This window comes from Podarcis erhardii, assembly GCF_964252035.2.
Source record: "Podarcis erhardii genome assembly, chromosome: 3".
In the NCBI taxonomy this organism is placed as follows: Eukaryota; Metazoa; Chordata; class Lepidosauria; order Squamata; family Lacertidae; genus Podarcis; species Podarcis erhardii.
In genome coordinates, this window is record NC_138507.1 from 71,832,728 (window position 1) to 71,851,257 (window position 18,530).

At 41.8% G+C, this 18,530-nt stretch overlaps 1 protein-coding gene across 2 annotated transcripts in view; it reads left to right on the top strand.

Moving 5' to 3' along the window:
• PACRG (parkin coregulated) overlaps positions 1-10,267 on the top strand; it is a 242,846-nt gene extending 232,579 nt beyond the window's left edge. For both annotated transcript variants that reach the window (XM_081855209.1, XM_081855208.1), the window contains one exon: positions 9,938-10,267. In XM_081855209.1, the coding sequence (XP_081711335.1) occupies positions 9,938-10,098 (161 nt within the window). In that variant the 3' untranslated portion in view covers positions 10,099-10,267. The remainder of the gene's footprint in view (positions 1-9,937) is intronic.
• Positions 10,268-18,530: the final 8,263 nt, after the last annotated feature.

Sequence of the window (18,530 nt, forward strand, 5' to 3'; positions counted from 1 at the left end):
CCATTGATATGAGGAGGTACTGCACTATAGTCTCCTGGCATGTGGCCTGAGGCATCTTCTGTTGCTCTGTGAGAGGGAACATCACTACAGCATTTCACCTGCCATTGGGTTAACCAATTTATAAGAACCAATTTATGGAATCCCAAGGGAGAGCACTTACTTTTTTAAAAAAATGATTATAATGTTTCTGCACAATTCTGGTTTCCTTTGAAACCAATTGCCCTAGATGGACCTTATGCTTTGTTGCTTTACATTACATTATCAAATGAATAATGCTTGTTTTGTATTGTTTTTGTACTGTGTGCTTTTAATTACAAATCAATTCAGCTCCATTTACAAGTGAACATAGTATCAGACATAATATGCAACAAAGGCATTTCAAACCATGGGCAATTAAATCCATTCAGTCTTTGTCCATATAAATAAATTGTGTAGCTTCTGTATATGAGGTTTTTCTTCTTTTGTATGAATTCCAACAGATAACATACAGGGACAAAACGTGATCCCTTTGGTCCTTTAAGTGGGATTTGTGCCTTACTTCATTGTTTTGCAACAGTACAAAGGCTGCACCAAGGCCACTGAGATTTTTGCTTCATGATTCTGTCTCCTGCTGAGCATGTTGTTTCGCTGAGATTGCTGGAGAAGGGCAAATACTCTAAATGACAATCATTTTAGGAAGACCTTGTCCCTCCCAACAGGTCTCTTCTTGGGACAGACGTGTTTGCATATGTCATGTGTCATTAACAAAAATATGTGGCTTTGTTTTCATTTTAGTATCTCAATTAAGAAAAAAAAGGGGGTGGACTTCTGGGCTTAGAATGGATTGCATGTGATGTTGCTAATGTTTCCTGGAAATGAAAAGCTATGATAACAGCTGCTGTCCTGGCTCCTTTTCAAGATTTTTGTTTAAACAGCAGCCATTTACAAATAGTTAAAAACTATTTCTAGTGCACTCACATTGTTACCAAAAACACCATAAGGCATTGCAATTATTTACCAAGAATTCTTTGTAATTCCTTACCAAGTTGCTGGTCCCCCCTCCCCCACCCCGCTTATAAGTCTGGTTAAAGAAAGAGTGACCTCACAGTTGGGGGTAGCTCAGTGGTACAGTGTGTGGCTTGTATGCAGAATATCATGGGTTCAGTCCCTGACATCTCCAATTAAAAGGATCAAGTAATGGGAAAGGCCTCAGAGAGCTTTTGTCAGTTGATCTAGGCAATACTGGGTAGACGGTATAAAGCAGCTTCCTGGACAGTTTTGGCAAACTTCTTTTTTCTGCTGTCTCTCCCTCCTAGAAGAATCGATTCCATACATGTCACACACTCCATAAATATCCTACAGGCAAGGGCATTGTATATGGATTTCCTTTCTCCCACTCCTCCTGAATTTTGCCCTTGCAGCTTTTTGGTTTTATCCTATTGAATGTAATGGAGAAAATTCCTCCATTACATTAATGGGGGTTAAGAACCCGAGAAGCTGGCAACTCTTCTCTTGCTCCAATTTTAAAGTGAATCAAAGAATTTGGGGGGTCATAAAGCTCATGTCCTTTGAGTTGGGCTTTAATGAGCCCCTTCAGTTATTTCCTGGGCTCAGGAGAACTTTACTGGCATCTCTAAAAGGTATGCACAGTTCAGAGACTGTGGATAAAGACTTCCAACTCTCACAGTAAAAACAATTTTAAAAGCACTTCACACACAACAAAGTGTGACAATGTCTGTTAGCTTAGGTGACTTTAAAAAAGAATGAGAAAAAGTATGCCTAAGCAAAGTTAATTATTGTATATTTACGGTATATATTTAATGTATCTGTACCAACACATACAACCTATTTCTTGAACCCCTAGTGTCCTGGTCTGACTCAAGAATTTCATATAAATTGTTTGAATGGAGATTGCATGTGCAGAAATGTATCTGTCTCCTTTAGATGATAAATACATGACATACTATGCATTTAGGGCTGACCTTTGCACTCTGTATCACTGATTCTTTGACCAGTTTAAACTGATCAGCATAAACAATGGATTGGTTTAAACAATGCTGATCATGTCTTCAATCTTAGTTTTCCTAGTTTCTACAGAGAAAAGACAAGTTTGATAAGGGAAGAATTGCCTTCTGACATTATGAGTCGGTTTTGTATTTGTGTTTTCAGCATCTAAATGAGAAGATCACCGATGTCCCTGGCAGGGTGAAGATTTTGGCAAAGTTCTTAAATCTATAGTACAGGAAAGATTCAAGTTTTGGACTTTATTGGTTATTGAATTGCATTGGAAATATGCAGACTGTGCTAAATGTAAACTAAATGTAAGGGACTGGAGTTGGGAATAGCTTTCTATAAAATGGCAGTGTAAGTATCATTGACCAGTCTTACCTTTTCAGAAATTAGGTATATGAAGAACTAAATATACTTGATATAAGTAGAAGGTACTTCTCTCCCTAAGCTTTCATTGATCTCGTATCATGATATCTATCACCTTTGGAATAAAAGAAAAAAAAAGCTTTGAGGAAGGGGCTGTAGAGCTTGGAGTGTAATTTCCAGGCATTTTGGAGCTTGAGTGAATGTGGAAAGCCCTTAACCCAACACATTAAACTGAAAGGGTTTTTGTTCATTGAATATATTTATGCAGCATGCTAATTTGAGTGGAAGCTTGAAAACTGTACACAAGGCTTCCCACACATCCACAAAAACATTGCTTGTTCAGCTGCTTTTAAATTTTGGGAAGTGCAGTAGGACGCAGGGAACTTCATTTCTATAAACTTGCTTAAGGTAAGAGCTCCTTACCTTAGGATCCAAGCCACACAGACAGCAACAGTGCTCATGCCCAGTAGGTAGTTGAGGAGAGAGAGAATCTAGCTGGCATAAGATGTGAGGCACCTGATGATAGCAGTTATCTTTGCACGAAAGATTGCCTTGATTTGTCCTGATTTGATGCATGAAGTTGAGGAATTGATCTTTCTCTGTGCTTTGTGTGCATCTCTGTTTGTTTTAATTACATGTTTCATGACATGCCTTGAACAGAATTGTTCAATGTTGATAATAATGACCACAATCAATAACAGCCTCTGAGGAGCAAGACCAGTACAGAACACATTTTTGTGCCTTCTCCATTGAAATGGTTGAATGGCCTTTGACAAAAGGATTTAAGCTGGAACTCTAGCACCGGCTTCAAAGGATCTTCAGTAGTCTCTTTGAATCTCTTTCTTTTCAAAAAGACCCCGGACAGATTTGAACTATTAAAATCTTGGGAAGTTACTTTTTCTACCTTTCTGGCTACACAGCCATTCCAGTTTCAATTTATGTCTTCCATGAAGTATGAGACCTTGAGGAAAGGTCTTTTCAAGGGCAAGTATATATCATTGATTTGAATAGAGGTGTTTGAACACATACAAAAGATTAAAACATCTTGAATAGAGACGGCTGCCTCTGCTTAGAAGTGGAAGCTAATAAGCCACAGAAAAGTCTGTAGTACATTTTATAACCATCAAGAACTTCCATAGATATGAATAGATCTCATTTACTCCTGCCGATTGTTTCATCCAACTCAGCCAAGTGCCATGCATGCATCTCTTCTACTACGGTCTGAAGAAAGACTGGGGAGATGTGTGTAATGCGGGATCCATGGAGTCTCTAGCAATAGACATGACTCTGCCCCAGAAGAAGAAGAAAAGAGGTGGTCACTTTCCTCTTGGGATAGGAACATCCCTAAGATGGAAGAACTTTTCATCTTTTCATCCTATGTGAAAGAAAAACTCCTCTCCCTCCCCCAAACCTATTATTGGGGATGACAAAGGGAAGACTGGCATGCTTGGTAGCTGTTCAGTACTTCTTCTCATTGCCCAGATAGGAGAATGTAGGAGCAGGGTTTGTGGCATCGAGAGCAGGGTAGTATTTGCATAGGAACCATAGAAAAAAGAGGAGGATTTGGTAACCATGGCCTTCATACTGTCATGTATGTGTATTGGATTGTAGTTGGATACTGATGGAACTGGTGGGTTGAGCCTTTATACCCCTTCCAGACTTTTCAGATACATTCCAATTCTGGTCTCTACAATAATAGGTGATCTATATTACAGAAATCAATGTTTTCTTGTATATATGAACACTTAAAAATAATAATATTCATTCTTAGAAAAATGCCCAGACAAAAATCTGAAACTGTTGAAGCAATTTAAAATCCTCCTTCATTATTAGCCTGACAGGTAATGGGTCCTCCTCCTACATCAGGCAATATCACAAGCATTTGATCTGGTTTACATAAAAGCAATCTGCTGCATCAGGTCAATGACCAATCTAGCCTAGCATCCTGTTCTCACAGTGGCCAACCAGATGCCAATGGGAAGCCAGCAAGTAGTTGTTGACATCCATCTGTCTTGAGAGACAATGAGGTGTGCCTCCGGCAGTGAAGTCAAACCTCGGCATTGCAGCACCAAAGTGACCTCCCTGGGGCGCAAATTGGAGCAGTGTGCATAGAGGTCCTGGGTTGCCCAGAATAACAAGACCCACTTCTTGGCCTCACTTTTGTGGTCCAAAGGAAAGCAGAGAAATATGTTTGGCACCAGCTTGCCTGCAGAAGTTGCCAGAAAAAGGCGTAGGGACTGAGCACAGCAGCACTCTCTCCATTTTTAATTCCCCGTATTTAACAGCAGAGGTAGAACATAGCCATCTTCCATTAATTTGTCTAATCCTTTTTTTTAAAGTCATCCAAGTTGGTGGCTATCATTGCCTCTTGAGGAAGCAGATTCCATAGTTTACTTATATGCTATGTGAAGAAATACTGCTGTGTGTGTGTGTGTGTGTGTGTGTGTCCTGAAACTTTTGTTTGTTTTATTTCTGATCACACTATCTTACATTTCTTCAAAGGATTTGAGTGATCATACCTGGGGTTTATCCCGTTATTTTCCCAAAACAGCCCTTTGATGTATGATAGGCTGAGACACAATGACTGGCCTAAGAACCTTAGGGAGCTTTCATGGCCCAAAGATGGGATAGAATTGCCTAAAATGAATAAATATATTTAAAAAATCACCCAGTGAACTTCATGGCTGTGTGGGTCTCCTGGCTGGCATCCAGATCTCTAACCACTGCATCATACTGGCTGTCCACAATCACAACAGAATAATTGTCTCACCTCTGGTACCATCACCTGAAACAGCTCTTAAGGGATATAAAAACGCAAACTCACCTTTTAATATAATAAGTACCTTTATGTGGATAATAACAGACAGAAGCCTGATGCCCTAATCTGGGAATTACTTGTAATTCTAGCTCCTACCATTTCTAATTCTAGTTCTCTAGATCAGCAGTTCTGCCCAGCATTGAGGAAAATCTTTTCCTATGCACAGTAATAATAACACTGCTGCTTCCTAGGACAAGAGCCCTTTGCTGCATGCTGCGTCTGCAAGACATTTCACTTGGGGAGTGTGGCATGACAGATGTGCTCTCTGAAATTTCCTTCATGTTGATTAATTCTCTGCCACTAAGGGAAGCTTCAATAAACAGCTTGAATCCAATCCAGGTTCTGGCATCTTACGTACAGCTTTTTCTGTGGTTGTCCACATGTTCGCTATACAATAAATAACACGAAAATAACATTACGCTAGAGAAGGGCAGGATGAGACTGCTGCGCACCAGTGGCGAGGGCTCCCCTACCCCTCCATGCACTCATTCTAATTATTATTATGACTAGATACTTAGCCTTAGGTGTGCTGAGGAAATCAGTATGACTCATCTGTCTAATGCTGGCAAATGCAGGGGTGGATGTTGTCCTGATGGGTAATCATCCCCATCTTTGCCTGAAAGATTTGCTAATTCCTGTAGCTGTGTAGGGCAACTATTGTGGAGCATAGCGGGAGTCTTCTTTGCTGAAATAGCCTTTCAGTAGCGTCACTTATAAACTGTGTCATGAAATTAGAAGGAACAATGGCTGTCTTGAGGATACGAGCTCTGCATGTGGCATGCATTGTCAGTAATGATAGTCTGTGCATCACTTTGTGCCATCCTTTATAGCTCATTCTCTTATGCCTGACCCTTTCGGAGTATTTTTTTACTCGGTCCTCCAAGCCGTCATCTCTTGTAGAATTATTTTGCTAGCCTGGCATCCATACTGATTTTTGTCTGCATCAGATCAAGCTATCACCATGTCTTACCATCAGCACAGTTGCAAAGGATGTTTATCTTACCCAGAGCTAACCCAAATCTCTAGCTTTGTGTCTTTGCTATTTTAGAGTGGTGGATGTTTTGAAAGAGCAAACAGAATCGTTTTTTAAAGCAGACACATGTTTAAGGGTGAATGCAGTAGTCAAGCCTAAGGGCCAGTGAGAACCATGGATGACAGGAAGGCCAAAATTAGCCAGTGGCACCAGACTGACCCTTCGGTGGCACCTGATTTCACTGTTGTGGGACTGCCCTAATGTGGAACTCTTTGTCCTTCCTTCCTCTGTTCCACAGCTCCAGTGGTGCAGACATCCAATGCCTAACATGAGCTTGAGTTCTGTGGCACCTGAGAGGGTTCCATGTGCAACTTTTTTTAAAAAAAGAAGAACTAATAATGTGAAGGAAGCAGAGAAGATACCAGTATTTTACTGCTTTCTTTTCAGGAACTAAGACCAGCAATTTTCCTTGTGAAAGTTCACATAATAAATGATAGGTGCCAGAGTTTCTCTTCAAGGAAGGGTGACATTTAAACCATCCCGGGCTCTGCATTCATCATCAGATGCCAGGGGTGCCAACTTGAATAAAATATGGGGGGCAGGTACCTCCACCCTGCATAATCAATCACAAGATGCAGTGCACACACCAACTGAATGGCAATGCCCATCAACTTTAGGGGAATATCATCATAATTCTACATTGCACTGGTGACCCCATTTAGGTATGAAGATGCAACTCATGACTTGCACTGGCTCAGATAAAGCCAAGGAATGGATTGGAAAATCACTAATAAGGTGTTGACATAAATTGTTTGTGAAAGATAGCCCATATAAATGCTTATTTCAAATGGCATCTGGTCATGCTCTCACTATCATGAATTTGTCACATTAGACCTGGGAGTTGCATATAATCTATATGTTATGTTTACACCTTTTAACTGTGAGCTGTTTATCTTCCGGACTGGTTTTCTAGTTCATTCCTTTTGCCTGTGCTCACTGACCCAGTTTTGATATAACATTGTTGTGTTTTCTTAATGTGAAAATGTTCAAGTCCTTATGTTCTCTCATGAGGTTTATAAGAACCTATTTCATGGACATTGGAATGGATAATTCCATGAGATTTGCTCCTCATGTGATTTATTGTAATGTCAGAAAGTGTTGGATGGGTTTGGAGTGCTGAAAAGCAGTAACATCCAGGGAATCAGAGGTTGCTGACATCATGCTTGGGACATGTGTTTGGGAGGGAACAAAGCAACCATTGGTCAAGGCCTCCAATAAAGTGCATTGAAATAACCACTGTTGATGTAATATAGCAAAATCTCACACTATGTGCCATTGTGGCTCAGCTCCTTGCAGAGAAGCATGTGTTTTATTTTGGGCATGTAACTCAAGAGACCCACTTCAGAATCAACCTACTAATCAGCTGCCGCTGGAGTGAAGAACTGTTAAAATGCTGCTTTGTTCCTAGCATTCTGCTTGGGATGAGTCTTAAGTGCAAGCAAAGGAAGAAAGTAATAAATTGAGAAGATCCTGTGCTCAAATAGACATGAAATCTCCTGCTTAATTTCTGAGTACAGTAAAAGAGTTCATTAGCCTGATTCTCACTCCTGACCTAGGGCAATTTCACACCATACATTTAAAGCACATTCAATGCACATTTAAAGCACATGACTTCCCCCCAAAATCATAGTAGCTGTAGTTTATTAAGGGTGCTTGAAATCTATAGCTCTGTGAGGGGGAAACCACAATTCCAAGGATTCTTTTAGGGGAAGTCCTATGCTTTAAATGTGCAAAGCAGCATGTGAACAGTCCCTGAAGTGAAGCCTCATAGATCAGATCTAATGGGCTAATGTTTCAAGAGACATGACTGAAAGAAAACTGTCCTTGCACCCTCACTGCTCCTTGGCTCCAAAGAGAATGTCAAGCAAGGAGAAGATTATTTGGCTTCCTACATGATTCTTCTGGCTTCTCTGACACTGTCAACAAAATGGATAAATAGTGTTAGGAGGGACGTTGAGTTTTATGGTGAGGACACCTGTCTGCTATTAACAAAAGTGAGCCCAACCAATGTCACATGAGCCATCAAATAACCTTCAGGCAATCACTGTTTTCAGTCACTATATATCCATGCTGGGTTAGAGCCAGAGATATACGGGACTAAAAAACTCTGTCTTATTGCCAAACCTCTAAATCATCCAGTACTTACTGCCAAATTATCTTTGGTATGATTCTGAATATATTCATGCTGAAGGGGGTTGTAGGATGTTCCCTTATATGGCCATGATATATTAACCTTTTACTCCAGAGTAGTCACATTATTTTCTATTGAGATTACACTGAAGTAAGGGCTTGGAAAATAATTTGGAAGCAATTCCAGTGAAGTCAGTGAGGCCTACTTCTAAATAAATATGTTTAGAATCAGAGCGCAAGTCTCATCAAAGTCCAGGGCGAAGGATTATGTATCCAAGTTTTACATTTGTTCCATATTTGCACAGGCATCTAGACTTTCTTTCTTGCAAGAACGGATATACTATCTCACTTTAGATATGTGTTACCAGTTACTTCCCAAGCTGCCTCACAGCAGAGTAAATGGAAAAGACTGTTATTCCATATAAGGACTCAAATAATTTGCCCTATTGGTGCTGACTTACTTTAACACATTTTTTCCCCAGAACCCCAACATTGCTTGTGTTGTGTGGTTTTCTTCAAAATGACCGTTCTGCAACAAACTACAGCTCCCTTTCTTCCAGTCTCAATAAGCAAATGGATCTGGTGTTTGGCAGGGACCGGCCCCTTGGAATAATCTGTAATGTGTTCAGCCCTTTGCCCTTTTCTCAGAAGCATCAAGTTAGAATGCAGCTTCAGAAAGAGAGGCAAAGAGCTATCCAGAACTGTGTGGGATCAGGCCTTCAAGTCTTCTTCAGGCTGGTAGGAAATAGGTAGACCCAACACAAGCCCCTTAGTTAATAAGGCAGCCTCCTGATTGGCCAAACTAGACATTAAAACCAGGTACCTGACCTTTTGTGATTACCTAGATGAGAGAGTAGTACATCCATTCTCTCTTGGCTCCTGAGCTTGGCCTACCTCAGCTCATCATCCTAACAGGGACTTCGCAGAGTAGGGGTAGCCCACACTGTGCCCTCCAGATTTGTTGAACTACAGTTCCTATAATCCTTGACCATTGGCCAGGCTGGCTGGACTGACTGTAGCTGGAGTCCAGCAACATTGGGAAAGCAGAACATTGGCTTCCCCTGTCATAGGCATACACACGTAGGACCACACCAGCTGCAGTGTCCCCCAAAGATAGAAACCAGCAGTGGGCAGATGAAATAACTGGGGAAATAAGAATAGGTTCAGGTTCTGTCTGTAAATAGATCCCTAAGATTTCATGATCCTGCCCTTATGTTATTGCTGCAGCAAAAATCTGCAGCCTTAGGGCACATAGAGATGGCTCTAATTTCCAATGGCACATGTGCTATGCCAGTGCATATGCAGTCTACTGTACAGAGAGAAGCTACTTTGGCAGAACATGGTCTCCTGCTGGTACGTATGGCTGATAAGATGAAGTCTGCATGGAAGGCTTTCTGACAAGCTTGTGTGCAGCAGAACCAGGGTGTTGTTGTTGTTGTTGTTGTTGTTGTTGTTGTTGGGCACCTCCTATATTTTCAGATGAAGATGAATTTACCATTAGTATGCACTGCTTGTAATGATTTTCTAGAGCAAAGGTTGTGCTGTGATATCTCCACGAGACCATCTAGCCTAATATATTCTTTCTTTTTTTAATCAATCAGTTAATTCGGGAGATGGCATTGACTACAGTCAGCAGAAGCGTGAAAATATCGGAGACTTGATTCAAGAGACACTGGAAGCCTTTGAGCGCTATGGTGGTGAAGATGCCTACATAAACATTAAATACATGGTTCCAACTTACCAATCATGCCTGTTAAACTAACAAACAGAAGGAGTGAAGCTATTTACATTCTCCAGCTCTGTCAAATGTTCTGTTCCTCATTCTTTCCCTGCATCTACTAAAACAGCAGCTTCTGGACCTTTAGACTGTGTGGTACTATTGTGAACCAGTCTTTCCAATACATAAATAGTGCCTGTTTCTTTGATTACAATAGTGTACTGTGCTTATTTGTCCTGTGAATTGCTTCTTTATCACAAAAGCGGAGTGGAGCAGGAGCCAGAGTCAAACCTTCACTTGTATGGACAATAAAACTATAATTTTCGTACGCATTTTGGCAATTGCTCTTCTGTGTCCTCTTGCCCTGGGGGCGATGTCAGAGACTGTAACGAGGAGAGTTTATGCTGACTGCTTAATAGGAGAAACAGCGGTTCAGCAGTGACTCTCTAGCAGCTGGTCAGAATAATGGTCTCTGACTCACAATAAAACTTTTGAGCATATATACCAATTATTGGAGGGATTTTTGTGTAGCCCATTAGAAAGCGCCTTCATAAACTTAATTAATGATTTGTGCGTATGTGCCGTCGAAGCTTCCAGATGTTTGTATTTTTCAGCACAGAATATAAGCTCCTACTTCTACAGTATTTAATTAAAACAAGAAAACATGGCAAGGTGGGGTTAGGGGGCTTTAAAACAAAATGTGATAGTAGTGAAATGTTGCACCATTAGTTGTCTAAAAGGGCAGTTGGCGTTTTCAAGAGGTTTCTGTCTCTGCGACTGGCTATTTGTAGCGCTTGCTCCCCAGAGGATCCCTCTCACTGCCACTGATTTGGTTTGGTTTGTATCCATAATGTGCTCACAATCGTTTTCTCCAATAGCCTTGCCTAGGATAGAGCCTGTGGACTAGAACAAACCCCCAAGCAATTTTGTGTGGCACCTGGCAGCCATGTCAAAACTTTAAACACAGAGCAGTAAAAAAACGCCTACACTTTCATACATCCAAAAAGCGTGTTTACCATATCTGATCCTGCCCCATCCACATTCTATGGTGGCTCTGACCATGCTTGCTGGGGCTGATGGTCAAGCAACATCAAGAGCCACAGGGTTCTCCCCCCCACCCCCCCTACCTTAAAGGATTACACGCTAGCTAGGTAATGTAAAGGCAGACTGGCTGAAGAGCTGCTAATCTTGGCAATGTCTATGTAACTGTGACAGGCAGGGTTTTCCTAAGCAATTACAGCATAACTCAGGTGCTTTACAAGGTACAAAGGCAAGGCTCAGGTACTTAACACATTAAAACCCCTTTTCATAATGCTTCTTTCACATGCATTGCTTAGCTGTTCTTCTGCTATGAAAACAAGAAAATTGATTAAAAGAATACAGGAGTCCCCACCCCCCACTTTCTTTCTCGCAAGGAATGCTGACCCTTGCATCTACCAGTTCTCAGCCCTAATATTACATAGTGACACAGTTTATAGAAGAGTATACAGCTAGAATCGTAGGAAAAGCTAGGCACTAACCCCCCCCATTGGTATTTAGGGCAAAGGGTCTGTTTCAGCTTTTCGCCCTCTTTCCCCATCTGCCCATCCCATTTGTAACAGAAGTGCCAGTTCAAAATGTGATGCATGTAAATCTGGTGGGCCCCCAGTTCCTGATTCTGATATTGGGCAGGGCGGGTTAAAGTAAAACACTAGAGGTGCTGCACCAGCTCTTGCTGCGAACAGAGCTCTTTTTTCATGCTAAAAGCCTCCAGGCCCAGAAGAATCAATGCATTCACAACAGAGGAACTGCATGTACATTATGGAGGCTGGTAGTGCTGGGGCTGCCAAAGCAATAAACATTCCTCAGGGCACACCCTTTCTGGCAGTTTTTCCCTGATGGCCCATGCGGGGAACATACATGCAAATGGAGAACTTAAAAAAAGATCTCACAATAGAGAACTGTCCCCCCCAGCTAATCTCAAAATATTTTGAATGACAGATAACTACCGTGTGGAAATGAACTGTTTCTGACTGGAATCAAAGTCCTAACTAACACTAAACCCAAATCTGAAAGAAAACATGAGAATAGGAAAGGTCCTTGTACGTTTGCAAAGTTTGTTTTAAAAACACCGCTTAACCTGCACACAGTGCCTGAATGAATGAGAGTAGTTAAAACACAAGCCAGTTAACATTCAGTATTTTAAAGTCTTGTTAAATCAAATGGGAGTGTTCAGTATGTTTTAACTCTCCCACTGAAGTCAGGGGGACTTAAAAGTACTTAGCTGTCTGAATTATTACCACTTGCGCATATAAAACAGCAGAATCCTCACTGTTCCATTTTCACTAATATTGTAGGCTTATTTTTTTGGTCTGTGAAAATACAATAATGCTACCAGGAGGAACCCTTGGTTAAGTCCACTGGACAAACAAAGAGAGAATAGTTAGTTATAATAATGGCTCTCAGATCTAGTTACGCCTTTTTTTCTGAATGTCCTTTAAAACACTTTTATGGTAAGATACAAACAGGACAAAGTCAAAAGTATAATAGTGTTTGTTTTTTAAAAATGATATTAGAGCATAGAAAGAGCCCACCCGACAAATTTCGAGCAGCTGGACTAGTCTGATGGACAGGGAGGATTACAATCACAGGTTGGTATGTCCCTCAGCAAGTATTCCCCCCCCCCTTTGTTCCATAGCACAGAAGGAAATCGGCACACATCACCCTTACAAAAATAGAACTGATGAGCAAGAGAGGAAAGGCTAGAGAGAGGTCTGCCCCTCTCCTCCACAGTGTGCTTCTCAACAAATGCACTGCCAAAGCTGAAATGTGCGCTGGTTTGAGTGATGTGCCCAGATGGTGTTTCACTACGGAGCTGGGCTCCCATGAAACTTCGTTACAGCCTAGATGACAACAGCATCTAGGGCCCTGGTGAGCTGTGAGGTGATTTATAAATCATGATAAACTTCTTAGGGGTGACCCGGAATAAAGAGACCTTGGATCAAAGCCTTTGCCTTCATATAAACCTATAGAGCCCCATCACTTAAAGTACTGATTGCTGCATCTAAGAATATATATTGTAGGGATGGGAAAGGCACAGCAAATGGCAAGCAAGAAAATTATGGGGTTGGAACAACTCCCCTACAAGCAAAGGTTGCAATGTTTGGGGCTATTTGCTTTCTAATAAGTGATAGAAAGTGGGGACATGATAGAAGGTGAAATTATGCATGATTTGCAGGGAGTAAATACAAAGAAGTTTTCCCCTTCCTCCTAATACTAGAACCAGGGAGTCATCCACTGAGTGGAGGCAGACTCAGGCCAGGCAAAAAGAAATACTTCTTCATACAGCAGAAAGTTAAGCTATGGCACTCCACAAGAAGCGGTGATGGCCACCAACCTTGACAGCTTCAAAAGAGGGTTATACAAATTCATGGCGGATACAGCGATCAGTAACTGTAGGCCTGGCTCTGGATTTCAGGGTCCAAGCAGCAGCAGGCACAAGGGAGGGGGGCTCAGGCAAGGCATTAGTTCCAATAAATGCCCTGAAATGCTTGGTGCGAGGTCAGGCCTGAATGGTTGTTCATCATCATGGCTATACACTGACTCGACTAATGAGTCCTGTCAGTGGAAGCCTGGCACAAGGACTTCTGCTTATGGAATGGGACTTTCCTCTGCTGTCTTCCCTATGCTCTTGATGGGTTTTTTAGAACTGTCCAGAAACCAAGTGGAAGCCAGTAAGGAACCTTTAACACTAGTAAGTATAAATGGTGGGTCCTACTGTGTTCTGTAAATTCTGGGTCAGTTGCCAAACACTTTTCAGAGGCAGCACCATGTATCATAGATTGCAGTAATCATGCCTAGGCAGTACCAAAGCATGAATGATGGTCACAATATCAGCTCTATCCAGAAATGGATGCAGTGGGCACTCCCATTGAAATTGCACTCCCAGCTGCAAATGCCTCAAGTGCTTCCATTATTGTGGCTGGATCTAAGAGGGCTGGAAACTTGATCTTCTTATAACTGTGTGTTCATTCCAACCTGTTATGGTAGGGGACGTCATGACCTGCGCCGGCCACACATTCCAATTGACAATATATATATTTATACTGTTGCTATTAATATCCATTGACTTATCAACTCTGTGCTAACAAGCTCATTTGGCCACTGGGTTTGGCATCTTGTGCCCACCCACTCTCCTAAACCCCTGGAGGGGAGTCAGCTGCAGACTTCAAATACCATTAGTTTTGTGATGGGCAGGCTGTTCCTTGTGGTGGGATAACATTAATTACTCATCTAGAAAAATGTTCCTTTAATTGTATGGGAAAACGTGTTGAATGAATGAGTAGGGGGTTTTTTTGTTGTAGCCCGAGGTTCCAATTTCTCTGTCTCTTGAATGCTCAGAATGTTTTCTGGTTGTTGTAAGAATTTATTATCTCTGTCCTTCATCAGCTGGATGACCAGTTTCTCCCTCTGGCTAGAAACAAAAGTCTTTTTACACTTAACATTTAATGCAGGGTGAATTTTTTTCATTGACTGTACAAGATTACCAATTCATATGCAATATTATAGAAGCATTTCAGTATAAATATATGGTCTGTGAACAGTTGCCTGTACTTCAAATGATTTTAATAGTGTGCACATTGTATGCTATAAAATGCATAAGAGCTGGTCAGGAATATAATAAACTGATTCATCATTTGCTCCTTATGAGCTGGGTCTTGCTCCTCCTGTTGAAAAGGAAATGTTAGTTGCCATGAGTTGACTTAGACTAAGCACTCTAGGTCCCACCCAAATTTCCTATTTAAAAATTGCTTGTGAGCTATATTTTTCAAGAGACCTACAATCGTAGAGCATTCAGCTTCTAAGGGCACCTTTCCAGGACAAGGATGTCAGAGAATTTCAACCAAAACAGAGAAGGAAGTGGAAATTGTGGCAGTTCACATGTTCACCTGTGGCCAGGAATGGACATTAGTTAAGTGAATACGATCAGTATTCACTCACATCATTGAGTGATGTTTTTTAAGCCCACAAATTACATATTATGAACAGCTTTTTAAAATGTCATTTTGATGATTCCTTTATATTAAAATGAATGCAAGCTACGTAAATAGTTACACAAGCTGTGATAAAGATGGTAGACAGCGAGGCAGATAATGTGGTGCTAGATGGAAACTGAACTGTAGTGGAACAGAAACAGTGCTGCTTGTGATCAATATAGGTCATAGTGGGGTGTTCTTAGATCCCTACCCCAAGATCAGGACAGAAACAATAGTAAAGCCCATAGCTTTTGCTACAAAGGTAGAGCTCAGTTTCCTGTTTCAAGTCTGCATGTGTTGCATTCATGCTGGTTAAGTTCCTAGCAGCATGACTGTCAGTGTGGCCCACTGGCTATGAAGCCATTGAAGAACTGAGATCATAGAATCATAGAATCATAGAGTTGGAAGAGACCACAAGGGCCATCGAGTCCAACCCCCTGCCAAGCAGGAAACACCATCAGAGCACTCCTGACATATGGTTGTCAAGCCTCTGCTTAAAGACCTCCAAAGAAGGAGACTCCACCACACTCCTTGGCAGCAAATTCCACTGTCGAACAGCTCTTACTGTCAGGAAGTTCTTCCTAATGTTTAGGTGGAATCTTCTTTCTTGTAGTTTGGAACCATTGCTCCGTGTCCGCTTCTCTGGAGCAGCAGAAAACAACCTTTCTCCCTCCTCTATGTGACATCCTTTTATATATTTGAACATGGCTATCATATCACCCCTTAACCTCCTCTTCTCCAGGCTAAACATGCCCAGCTCCCTTAGCCATTCTTCATAAGGCATCGTTTCCAGGCCTTTGACCATTTTGGTTGCCCTCCTCTGGACACGTTCCAGTTTGTCCGTGTCCTTCTTGAACTGTGGTGCCCAGAACTGGACACAGTACTCCAGGTGAGGTCTGACCAGAGCAGAATACAGTGGCACTATTACTTCCCTTGATCTAGATGCAATACTCCTATTGATGCAGCCCAGAATTGCATTGGCTTTTTTAGCTGCCGCATCACACTGTTGGCTCATGTCAAGTTTGTGGTCAACCAAGACTCCTAGATCCTTTTCACATGTACTGCTCTCAAGCCAGGTGTCACCCATCTTGTATTTGTGCCTCTCATTTTGTTTGCCCAAGTGCAATACTTTACATTTCTCCCTGTTAAAATTCATCTTGTTTGTTTTGGCCCAGTTCTCTAATCTGTCAAGGTCATTTTGAAGTGTGATCCTGTCCTCTGGGGTGTTAGCCACCCCTCCCAGTTTGGTGTCATCTGCAAATTTGATCAGGATGCCCTTGAGTCCATCATCCAAGTCGTTGATAAAGATGTTGAATAAGACCGGGCCCAAGACAGAACCCTGTGGCACCCCACTAGTCACTCTTCTCCAGGATGAAGAGGAACCATTGATGAGCACCCTTTGGGTTCGGTCAGTCAGCCAGTTACAAATCCACTGAGTGGTAGCATAGTCAAGTCTGCATTTTACCAGCTTCTTTACAAGAATATCATGGGGCACCTTGTCAAATGCCTTGCTGAAATCAAGGTAGGCTACATCCACTGCGTTCCCTTCATCTACCAGGCTTGTAATTCTGTCAAAAAACGAGATCAGGTTAGTCTGACATGACTTATTTTTCAGAAATCCATGCTGACTATTGGTGATCACAGCATTCCTTTCTAGGTGCTCACAGACTGTTTGCTTAATGATCTGCTCCAGAATCTTCCCTGGTATTGATGTCAGACTGACTGGGCCGTAATTATTTGGGTCTTCTCTTTTCCCCTTTTTGAAAATAGGGACAACATTTGCCCTCCTCCAGTCTGCCGGGACTTCGCCTGTTCTCCAGGAATTCTCAAAGATGAGTGCCAGTAACACAAGCACGCTGACACCAAACTACATACATTAAGCATAATAGAAACACCGCTACCCCACCCCACCCCCATCCATCTCCCCTTCTTCCACCCTCCTTTCTTCTTCTTTTTTTTTCTTTTCTTTTTTCTTCTCCCCCTAATGCCTCAACAAATGAAATGGATTTGTAAAAATGTTATACGGGGGAAAAAAAAAATACACGAGGCATTACACTTACACTGTAAAACAAGAAAACCCTTAATAAAATATATTTTTTTTTAAAAAAAAAAAAAGATGAGTGCCAGTGGTTCTGAGATCACATCTGCCAGTTCTTTTAATACTCTTGGATGCAGTTCATCTGGCCCTGGAGACTTGAATACATCTAAACTAGCCAAGTATTCTTGTACTATCTCCTTAGTTATTCTGGGCTGTGTTTCCTCTGCTGAATCATTTGCTCCAAATTCTTCAGGTCGGGCATTGTTTTCTTTATCGGAGAAGACTGAGGCAAAGAAGGCATTAAGGAGTTCAGCCCTTTCTGTGTCCCCTGTTTGCATTTCACCATCTTTCACCACATTGAGTTTGGAGCTCAATGGACAACAGGAACTATTTTGTAAGCCACCTTGAGTCCCTGTTAGGGAAAAAGGCAGGGTATAAATAAATTAATGATCATAATTAGTAATAACAAAATAGAAGAAACTGTTAAAGACCACAATGCCAGAAAAATGCAAACACACACACACACACACACACACACACACACACCCATTAGAACATAAAAGAGACCTGCTGGATCTGACCAAAGGCTCAGCTAGTTCAGCATGCTGTTCTCACAGAGGCCAACCAGATGCTGATGGGAAGCCTGAAAGGACCTGAGTACAAATGCAGTCTCCCCTCTTGCATCGGGATCGCTAGGTTGGTAGAGGATGAGACTCTTAATCTCAGGGTTGTTGGTTCGAGCCCTACGTAGGGCAGAAAGATTCCTGCATTGCTGGGAATTGGACTGGATGACCCTCGTGGTCCCAACTCTACAATTCTATGGTTCTGTGATTCATCCTGCCTCCAATTCCCTCTCTCCTTTCATATATGGTTCACAGCTTCACAGGATTGTAGAGCCACTTTCCCGATCTCTTCCCTATGGTTGAACAGATATAATACGTATAGGCTCTGAGCTGACTGTGAGCAGCATATCACTGTCAGATAATCGGCCATCACAGAGATAAGCTGTTTAGGGGGAGCTAAATCCAACCCCTTCTTCTTGCTGCTGAACAGCTGGTCGGTGCTATTTCTTATGAGCTCACAAAGCTATGTGCATGAAACACTGGCTGCTGGACAAGGCTGGGGAATCACAACTGTGGTGTCTATTGAACCTTGTCTACTAATTTGGATTCCACACAGATGTGGGTAACAAATGGCTTTGTTTATTCATTTAACCGGGTTTTATACACCTCCCTGGTAGAGTTTTCAATACTGGCCCAAATGAAACAGGGTTTCTTCCAGTCTTAGGAATGAGAGCGAGGAGGAGGAATTTGGACCATGATTAAGGGTACAGTGCATAGCTAATTTCCTGTGGCTGAATGCAAGACAAAAGAGATAATGCCTACTCAAATTGTGCATATGATTCTCCACGGTTTAGGCTGTGC